The sequence below is a fragment of the Lolium rigidum genome, chromosome 3 (genome assembly GCF_022539505.1).
Source record: "Lolium rigidum isolate FL_2022 chromosome 3, APGP_CSIRO_Lrig_0.1, whole genome shotgun sequence".
NCBI lineage: Eukaryota > Viridiplantae > Streptophyta > Magnoliopsida > Poales > Poaceae > Lolium > Lolium rigidum.
Window position 1 is genome coordinate 353,397,535 of NC_061510.1, and position 10,595 is coordinate 353,408,129.

A 10,595-nucleotide genomic window follows, 5' to 3' on the forward strand; every position below is an offset into this window, starting at 1 on the left:
ACCATTAAACGCCGACGACCAACCTTCCTGCATCGCGGCCGATGCGAACCGTTGCGTCCTCTCATTGACAAGGCGCCCCCACCCGCGAAAACCGTCGTGCCGCGAAGCGCCGGCGCGCCCGATACGCGCCTTACGCGAAGGGGCCGGCACGGGGATGCCGACGATTCTATTGGGTTCGAAAACTAGCCGACGCCGCTTGGAGCGCAACGGTGCGAGCCCAAAAACGACGCCGGCCCCCAAAACGCTATCGGGGCCGCCGGTGGAGATGCTCTTACTCCTCTTATCAACCTCCCAGTCAACCACCATATTAGTGTTGACAATTTCCAAGCTCTCATTTTCAGAGGAAATCCTTCTTTTGGTGATGTTATCTGCATCAACCATAGTTGCATCTCCTATCTTGACCGGGCTAGACGCAGTGTCCAGGAGATCCGGGTCAATCCTGTTCTCAGTAGTACCTCTTTTCTTCTCCGGGTGCACACGCTAGTCAAAGTAACCACCACTTCCTCTTCCAATCGGATCACCAAAACCTCTCCTTCCCGATCTATCACGCAAAGGGTTACCTCGTCCGCTAAACCCTCCATTCATGCCACCACGGGAAGAGCTTAGGTTACGGCCACGTCCATAAGCATAAAATCAATTCTCCAAATTTTAGGCTCTTTTCATCATATGATCATGTCCAATCAATTCATATGAATAGCATCCTAGCTTCTCATATTTTCCAGCATATAGGAAGCGTTTACCTCCGAGAACTATTGACACAAACCTGGTTAAGGGTTTACGAACGTCGTGATTCGCTCGAAGCTGGACAAAATCTCCCCTGAAGCCTCCTGCTGGGATCATCTCAACTGGAATGACTTCTCCTGCGGATCGTGTTATCAATGGCTTTATCACATTCTCCTTCATGTATGCCTCGGGTAATTTGTGAACTTGAATCCATATTGGCAAGAAATCCACCAGGATCCGAAAGACCATCATATGGGGCGAATATCACCGCCCACTCACGAAATAGCCATGACCCTTTCTCCATTACTTTCTCCCAATCTGCCAGGCAGAAATACTGGAGTACAAACAGATTTTCTCCCACCGCCCTGATTTTAATCTCTCGTGCAGAGTTTCAAGCATGGAGCATCTGCTGGAAAAAAGCTTCGTGACTGAATTTCTTTTGACAAAAGACCCTCGCCACAGCCAGCCAGCGCGCACTTTCTACCAGATCTACTTCTTCATCTTCGAGAATAAAATTATCATACTCATCCTCCTCGATCTCCAGGTTCCCAAACATGGTGTCAATTGCCTCCTCCCCATACCCATCTGTCTCTGTGGGAGGAGCCTCCTTCCTCTCTAGGTTCTCATCTCCCTTCACGTCCTGGCTATCAGAGCCCGCCGATGCCCCCGCCCCCTTGTCAACCATCGGACACGCCGCCGCACTTGATGAGGATATGGACCCCGACATGATTCGATCGCCTTGACAAGCTTCAGACCCTAGACGCTCATCCTGGCAAACCGCCAGGAGGATCCCATAAACCTCTCCTATCTTCAGACCAGAATTAAGGAAATTGGGCTCGGAAACGAAACTAGATCAAGGTTAAGACCGTGATCGACACAAACTCACCGCCGCAAGGACAGGAGTACTAAACCCTAGACAGGTACGTGGTCAGCGCACGGCACGACCTAAGGTTTGATCTAAGTGATAAAACTAACCGATTACTCATCGAACCTATCATGACCAGTTCTAATTAGGGTCCTATTATAATTGAGTTTTTTACTTTCAAGTTCTTATTAGATATTTTACCAATGTACACTCAAGTTTGGGTAGATGATCCAAGGTCTGTGAAGTTTTGGGTAAACAACCAATTTTTCCGTCAAAGAAAACTGACAGTTACGAACTGCCTGATTTGATATCTATCGCCGGCGAAGAAGGCGAAATTTCGCCATTTCCCATTTGAAACTCCGATGCCCCCGCAAGCCGCCCTAATCCACAACCGCCGCCGCCGGATCCTCAACTTCTCCACCACACCACGCTCCACGGCCTCCACTCCAGATGGCCACGCCGCCAGCGCAGCCCATGGCGACTAGCGCCGCCGTCACCACCACCGTCGACTCCCTCAAGGACGACAACATCGAGGAGATCCTGCTCCGCCTCCAGTCATCGGCGTCCCTCGCGCGCGCCGCGCTCTCCTCCAGCCGCTGGCACCGCGTCGCCTCAAGCCCGGACTTCCTCCGCCGCTTCCGCGAGCGCCACCCCTCGCCGCCCCTCCTCGGCATCTTCGTCTCCCAGGCGGATCGCGGCCAGCTCCCCGTCTTCCACCCGTCGGCCTCCGTCCGCTCAGACCGCGACCTCGCCGCCGCCGCGCGCGGGGGCGACTTCCTGCTCACCCGCCTCGGCCACGACCCTGCGTGGCGCCTCCGGGACTGCCGCAACGGCCGCCTGCTCCTCTGCAAAGGCCACTCCCTCTCCGTGTACGACCCCGTCTCCCGCCAGCATGTAGCCGTGCGCCGTCCACCCAACGACATTCCCCCTGCTGTACCCACAACAGAATACCTGGCGGACTGCTTGCTCGGCGGCCATGGGGAATCCATCCGCGTGGTCAGCGTGCAGCGAGATGGCCCAAGGTTGCGAGCCATGGAGTACCGCTCCGGCACGGACTGGCGCTGCCACCCGTGGGTGGACGGCATCGATGTGGCCACACTGCGTAAGCCGGCAATGCCAGCTGCCGCGGACGGGCTTATATTCTGGAGGCGTGACCAAAGATCGTTGCTCCTCCTTGACACCAGCACCATGGCATTCTCCACGGTCCCTCTCCCAGCTCCACTGGTAGTCGTCTCAAAGAATCCGCTAAGGCCAGTGTACACCATAGGAGACACCGAGGCTGGCGTGTGTTGCCTTGTGGCCATTGTCGGCAGAGCCACGCTGCAGGTGTGGCTACTCAAGACGAATCACACTGGCAGTGGCGGCAGTGCATGGGAGTTGGAGAAGCAAGCTCAGAAATGCCAGTTCATCAGCCTCTACCCGACATTCCGTAGTATGAGTATGGTGTCTGCTGGACTAGCTCTTATTTACTCTAAGGGTACCAAGTATTCCCACTTTCTCATTGATCTCAACAACCTGAGCATCAAGGATAAGTTTCTTTGCCATCGTTCCATGGCTTACCCTTTCCAAATGGCATGGCCACCTGTTGGGTTTTTGCCTACTTCCACGCCTCAAACATCTGCTTGCCGAGGTATGTTACAGTTTCTTTGCCTGTAATCTGTTGTCGGTAACTTGCTGATGAGTGATGACCATGACTTCCATCAGGACTGTTACAATTGGGGTGCAGTTTCAATCACCACAATATATGATATCTAACTAAATTGAATTATAAGTTCACAATTACTAACTTTACTGCTTCCTGATCAAACTGAACTGACATTTACCACCATTTGACACTAGCAACTATTGTGATGAACTGAATCTTTTGATAGCAATTGAATTGTGAGTAAACTACTTGGTAATCATTTTCATCTTCTCACCATTTACAGATGCTGAAAAGCAACAGGAACAGGAAGCACCTTCTTCTAGTAGTAAGCGTAAGAGCAAGGATGAAACGTCAAGTGGTAAAGAAACAATGGGGCCTAGCATCTCCATAGCTTCTTTAGAGAATGAACCATCAGAGAAGAAATTTTGCTATGAGATTGGACAACATCTTAAATAAAAGGAGATTGTCACTTGCAAGCTTCAACGCCATGTGAGAAAAAAAAACCTCACTATCGTTGACATGTGCAAGTTTGGAATAGGATAAACTTTGTATTTTGCGCACAACAACTGAGAATTTTATTGACAAGCATGCATTTCTTTGTAGAGAAGCAGAGCCAATCCTTTAATGTGATTCTTAGTTTGCTAAAAGCATATGCATGTGCATTGTATGACATGAAGCAAACCGATATATCAACATTATGATAATAACACTTAGTCTTGTATAACATTTTTCTTACATGTGCACTGCAAGAATTTCTCGTGGAACCTACCTGAACTTGGTCTTATTGCACACACATTTCTCAACTAGAACAAGCTAACTCGTCAGTTCATATTTGTCTTTAGCCGTTAGTAATGATGTTCTGTTACTTTCAACAGTACTGGGTGATGTAGCTGATTGAGTTGGAGCGCCAAGTCTGCCGACCCCTCGTGTTGATCAAGACAATAAAGATCAGTTGTTATTTTCCGATCTCCTGTTCTGTTTGGTGTTCTGATTTTAGACTTGTGACGCCATGGCCTGTAAGGTGGCTTGCAGTACTCCCTCAGGCCCAAATTAAGTGGCTCAGCCGTATAGTGTCTAGTACAAGTGTACTCCTGAGCTGCGACAATTAATTTGGCTCAGGTGTAACAAAGAATAGTGGTGTGTTTTTGGAGTTGTAAGAATGTTATAACCTGTTCTTCGTGCTGTTTATTTTGTACTAGTAATTCAATGTTGTCCTAGCAGTGAAGGTCTTCGACCTGAAATCATACTACTGTTTCCTGCAAAAGAGACTTTCAAAGGTAATCTAGAAATTGGTGGTTGCCCGAGCACTGGCGGAGACAGGGGGGGACCAGCAGGGGCCCTGGCCCCCCCTAAGATTTTGTATTTACGCCTAGATCCCTGCCTCTCTATGCCAAACTACAGCTAAATGCTACAGATTTTTTCGCTTCGGCCCCCCTAATAGATGTTTTTTCCACTTTGGCCCCCCTGATTCAGTTTTCCTGCCTCCGCCATTGTGCCCGAGAATAATTGTCTTAGACCTGAAACATATTTGCTCTGAACATTCATGCGATCTATAATGTGATTTGCATATCTTATATTTTCAATCCATGTAGAAAGCTTGACAATGATGTCATTGAGAACGTTTTGCATGCCAGAGCGATCATGGGTTCAGTGTATAACGTGGATGCATACTAGTATTTGAATGCGAATATGAGAGCAGGCTTTTGGCTTTCGAGACTCCTTGACCCCAAATGGTGAACGAGAAGGTCCACGTCCCTCACCTAAACGATGTATTTAGGGCCAGTGCTAGGCGTAGCATCAGCCTGTTTGACATTTTTTTCCTGCGTATCTAACTTTATTAGAGATGCAACATAGTTTTGCAAAACTTGCCTATGAACCTCTAAAAACTTGTGGCGTGTAGCAAAAAATGATGTAAGATTTTGGACACACAAATGTTGCAATAAGAAACAGTGTATGCAATAGATCCTCATTTGTTTGCTGCAAAACGTTAAAATATCTATGTGTTCGCAACAAAAAAAGTGCATATAATAAATGTACCTAACGTAGACATCATCGCACAAACATATTTGCAACATTGGAAAATCCTTTTGTACATAAGCACAAAAATCATTGTAGCACTCTTCCCGTGCTTACACAATAAAAACAATAGACTCGAAAGTTTGTGAAACGAACTTTGCAACATCATGCAGACCTTAAAAAATACTTACCTCCAATGTTGACAAATAGAGGCACCGCCAACACCGATTCGAGCTCGCTGGCCACGAGTCCACCATGGCAGGGGCCCATCGCATGTAGATTGAGTGTCGATATGTTGGCGGGTCGTCATCTTCTCAAGCAGGGGCGGAGCTACGTTGGGGGCGACCTGGGCCGTGGCCCGCCCAGACTTTGGACAATCTTCGTTATATTTGTTGGGCTGGCCCAAAAAAGGTTTTGTTTCTGAAAAAATAAGGGCTTCTGTGTAGCCTGGCCCGCCCACAATTCTTGCTACAGCTCCGCCACTGTTCTCAAGGTCAGGCGGCGTGTGTGGAGCTCCCCGCCCATGGTATCCATGACGACCTAATCCATGGCGTCCATGGCATGGTGTAGGCCGCCCGGGTGGGAAAACAGAAATATCCAGATGCAGTTGTGATGCATAGAAGTGCTACAGTACATGTCTTGCCCATCCGCCTGGCCACTGCTAGTTTTGTATCACAGGTTGGGAAATTAAGGCGTGATCGGAGTAATTGGTCGAAACCGAGATGGTCTTTACATGAGATAGGTTGCCAGTTGTGTTTTCGGGAGTTACGGACCCTGTTTGTTTTGGAAACAATTGCCTATAGAGAAGCCCTATCATTAGCAGATGATCTAAATGTGAGGAAGGCTAGTATCGGCTCTGATTGCCAAGGGATCATTCGTGAAATATTAGACAGCTTGGGAGGTGCTAATGCATCTATTGTGAAAGCAATTAACGACTACACTGCTAGTTTTGAAGCTGTTTGTTTTATTCATGAAGGTAGGCAACATATTGTAGAGGCTCATAAGTCATAATTTAGCCACGGCTCCTACTTCTCTAGAGTCGTGTGCCATTTGTGGTTGTTAGACCCTTCCAAATTTTGTAACGATCCCTGTATCAATGTCCAACATTATCTATCAATAAAGTGGGACAGTTTATCTTAAAAAACAAATTTGAAACATACATCTCTGAGTTTAAAAAATGGAACGTTACATGTATTTTTTTTTTATAAATGATGATTTCTAAACTAGCGCCTCTTCCCATGTGCTCTGGATCTTATGTGCTTCTAGTACTCCAAGTGCAACAATACGTTGAGTACATTTCTGAAGAAAATATGCTGCACCTACACAATTTGTCTCCACCTTGTCACAACTAATTTTGAATAGGCCATCGGTTGGGCCTATTAGCACTATCAGAGCAAGTATAATAGATTCTAATCAGCAGGCTATAAGCAATATTATATTTGGAAAATCTGAGGTGGATGGGAGAGAAGAGAGGAGAGAGAGGAGAGCGGGCTCTCTGCTTACCGCCCGGCTACAACGCAGTTAAAGAGAAGTTGCAGCCTACTAATCGCCTGGTGTGAGCGCTTGAGCCGGCTCTTGCATGGCCTGCACTCTTGCATGTAGCGCATGCACATGCAATACATTAACTATTAAATATTCAACAGAGCCTGCTTAAGAGCCAGATTATTATACTATGCTTACTCTATAAAAGCTCTAAAATGACTTGGGCTGAGTTTATCGCCGGCAGCGAGCTATATTATTGCCATTGCTCTCAACAGATGTTCCATCTCCCGACACAAAAAACACTTTGTCCAAGAAGACTTTGCGGATTGGTGGCGGGATCCAGCCCAATTAGACACTTCATGTCAAACAAAAACTAAAATTACGAACTGCCTGAGAGCAAGTACAATAAATTCTAATTAACTGGCTACAAAAATTAAAATAACATATTTGTATCTAGTTGGAGGAGAGACAAGAGGAGAGAGAATGTAAGGGACTCTTTGTGTGAATGAAATGTGGATCATTCATTGAAAAATAGTACATTTTTGTAGCCAACAACTATTGTACATGTCTCTGATTTGATATCTCAGCCAATAACCGTCGCCGGCGAAGAATGCGAAATTTCCCCATTTCCCATTTCCCATTTGAAACTCCTGATGCAACCGCAAGCCGCCGTAAATCACAACCACCGCCGCCGGATCCTCAACTTCTCCACCACCCCACGCTCCACGGCCTCCACTCCAGATGGCCACGCCGCCAGCGCAGCCCATGGAGACTAGCGCCGCCGTCACCACCACCACCGTCGACTCCCTCAAGGACGACAACATCGAGGAGATCCTGCTCCGCCTCCAATCGGCGGCGTCCCTCGCGCGCGCCGCGCTCTCCTCCAGCCGCTGGCGCCGCGTCGCCTCAAGCCCGGACTTCCTCCGCCGCTTCCGCGAGCGCCACCCCTCGCCGCCCCTCCTCGGCCTCTTCGTCTCCCAGGTGGATCGCGGCCAGCTCCCCGTCTTCCACCCGTCGGCCTCCGTCCGCGCCGACCGCGACCTCGCCGCCGCCGCGCGCGGGGGCGACTTCCTGCTCACCCTCCTCGGCCACGACCCGGCGTGGCGCCTCCGGGACTGCCGCAACGGCCGCCTCCTCCTCTGCAGAGGCCACTCCCTCTCCGTATACGACCCCGTCTCCCGCCAGCATCTCGCCGTGCGCCGTCCACCCAACGACATTCCCCCTGCTGTACCCACAACAGAATACCTGGCGGACTGCTTGCTCGGCGGGCACGGGGAACCCATCCGCGTGGTCAGCGTGCAGCGGGACGGCCCAAGGTTGCGAGCCATGGAGTACCGCTCCGGCACGGCCTGGCGCTACCACCCGTGGGTGGATCGCATCGATGTTGCCACACTGCGTACGCCCGCAATGCCAGCTGCCGCGGCCGGGCTTATATTCTGGAGGCGTGACCAAAGCTCCTCGCTCCTCCTTGACACCAGCACCATGGCATTCTCCACGGTCCCTCTCCCAGCTCCACTCGTAGTCATCTCAAAGAATCCGCTAAGGCCGCGGCCAGTGTACACCATAGGAGATACCGAGGCCGGCGTGTGTTGCCTTGTGGCCATTGTTGGCAGAGCCACGTTGCAGGTGTGGCTACTCAAGAAGAATCACACTGGCAGTGGCCGCAGTGCGTGGGAGTTGGAGAAGCAAGCTCAGAAAGGCCAGTTCATCGGCCTCTACCCAACATTCCGTAGTATGAGTATGGTGTCTGCTGGACTAGCTCTTATTTACTCTAAGGGTACCAAGTATTCTCACTTTCTCATTGATCTCAACAACCTGAGCATTAAGGATAAGTTTCTCTGCCATCATTCTATGGCTTACCCTTTCCAAATGGCATGGCCACCTGCTGGGTTTCTGCCTACTTCCATGCCTCAAACATATGCTTGCAAAGGTATGAGTGGATTTACAGTTTCTTTGCCTGTAATCTGTTGCAGATAAATTGAATTATAAGTTCACAACTACTAACTTTAGTGCTTCTTGATCAAACTGAACTGACATTTACCACCATTTGGCACTAGCAACTATTGTGATGAACTGAATCATTTGATAGTGATTGAATTGTGAGTAAACTAATTGGTAACCATTTTCATCTTCTCACCATTTACAGATGCTGAAAAGCAACAGGAACAGGAATCACCTTCTTCTAGTAGTAAGCGTAAGAGCAAGGATGATGAAACGTCAAGTGGTAAAGAAACAATGGGGCCTAGCATCTCCATAGGTTCTTTAGAGAACGAACCATCAGAGAAGAAAGTTTGCTATGAGAATGGACCAACATCTTAAATAAAGGGGATTGACACTTGCACGCTTCAACGCCTTGTGAGAAAAAAAAATCTTGCTACCATTGATATCTGCAAGTTTGGAATAGGTTAAATTTTGTACTTTGCGCACAACTTAGAATTTTATTGTCAAACATACATTGCATTGTAGAGAAACAGAGCCAATATTTTAATGTGATGCTTAATTTGCTAAAAAAAAAACATATGGAGAAAGACTTGGGGGCTTACTGGCTAGCACATGAGGTGGTGTGCTAGGCAGCCCAAGTTCAAGCCTCGCCACTGTCTTAATAAAATACCATGGTGGTTCCTCCCACCATTGGTCTCATTTAAAAAAAAACATATGCATGTGCATTGTATGACATGAAACAAACCGATATATCAAATTAAGATAATAACACTTAGTCTTGTATAACATTTTTCTTACATATGCATTGCAAGAATTTCTCGTGGAACCTACCTGAACTTGGTGTCATTGCACACACACTGCTCAACTAGAACAAGCTAACTCGTCAGTTCATATTTGTCTTTAGCCGTACTCATGATGTTTTGTTACTTTCAACAGTACTGGGTGATGTAGCTGATTGAGTTGGAGCTCCAAGTCTGCCGACCCCTCGTGTTGATCAAGACAATAAAGATCAGTTGTTATTTTCCGATCTCCTGTTCTGTTTGGTGTTCTGATTTTAGACTTGTGACGCAATGGCCTGTAAGGTGGCTTGTAGTACTCCCTCAGGCCCAAATTAAGTGGCTCAGCCGTATAGTATGTCTAGGACAAGTGTACTCTTGAGCTGCGACAATTAATTTGGCTCAGGAGTAACAAAGAATAGTGGTGTGTTTTCGGAGTTGTAAGAATGCTATAACCTGTTCTTCGTGCTGTTTATTTTGTACTAGTAATTTAATGTTGTCCTAGCAATGAAGGTCTTCGACCTAAAATCGTACTACTGTTTCCTCCAAAAGAGACTTTCAAAGAATCTAGAAATTGGTGGTTGCCTGAGAATAATTGTCTTAGACCTGAAACATATTTGCTCTGAACATTCATGCGATCTATTATGTGATTTGCATATCTTATATTTTCAATCCCTGTAGAAAGCTTGGCAATGATGTCATTGAGAACGTTATGCATGCCGGAGCGATCATGCGTTCAGTGTATAACGTGGATGCATACTATTTGAATGGGAATATGAGAGCAGGCTTTTGGCTTTCGAGGCTCGTTGACCCAAATGGTGAACGAGAAGGTTCACTTCCCTCACCTGAACGATTTATTTAGGGCGCCTGTTTGGCTTTTTTTTTTTTCATGTGTATCTAACTTAATTAGAGATGCAACATAGTTTTGCAAAACTTCCAAACTTGTGGCGTGTAGCAAAAAATGATGTAAGATCTCTGACGTTCCCCTTCCCCATTCCTGTAACTGGCGAAGAGGGAGACACCATTAGTTCAACCCTAGATCTTCGGAGAACCGGTGGGTTCCCCTCTCCTCCACCCACCGCTCCGGTGGAGAGAGGAGGGGGGAACCCCCGCCCCTCGCGTCTGGTCTTAGGGTTAGGATAGGTTT

General features: G+C 47.9%; 2 protein-coding genes across 6 annotated transcripts; both read left to right on the plus strand.

The window, feature by feature from the left end:
* Window positions 1-1,979: 1,979 nt before the first annotated feature.
* Window positions 1,980-2,486, plus strand: LOC124697240. Its single transcript, XM_047229863.1, has 2 exons — window positions 1,980-2,397; window positions 2,480-2,486. The coding sequence occupies exons 1-2, from the start codon at window positions 2,039-2,041 to the stop codon at window positions 2,484-2,486; spliced, it is 366 nt and encodes a 121-aa protein (XP_047085819.1). The 5' UTR covers window positions 1,980-2,038.
* A 32-nt stretch (window positions 2,487-2,518) lies between these two features.
* LOC124700317 lies at window positions 2,519-9,947 on the plus strand. Of its 5 annotated transcripts, none has more exons than XM_047232467.1 (3): window positions 2,519-3,218; window positions 3,517-3,591; window positions 4,109-4,497. In XM_047232467.1, exons 1-3 carry the CDS (start codon window positions 2,621-2,623, stop codon window positions 4,129-4,131), a joined length of 696 nt encoding a protein of 231 aa, XP_047088423.1. In that variant the 5' UTR covers window positions 2,519-2,620; the 3' UTR covers window positions 4,132-4,497. The 5 variants fall into 5 exon arrangements, with proteins under 5 accessions (XP_047088423.1, XP_047088422.1, XP_047088420.1 ...); XM_047232466.1 differs by lacking the exon at window positions 4,109-4,497 and adding an exon at window positions 9,609-9,947 and having other exon boundaries at window positions 2,520-3,218; XM_047232464.1 differs by having other exon boundaries at window positions 2,529-3,218; window positions 3,517-3,722.
* Window positions 9,948-10,595: the final 648 nt, after the last annotated feature.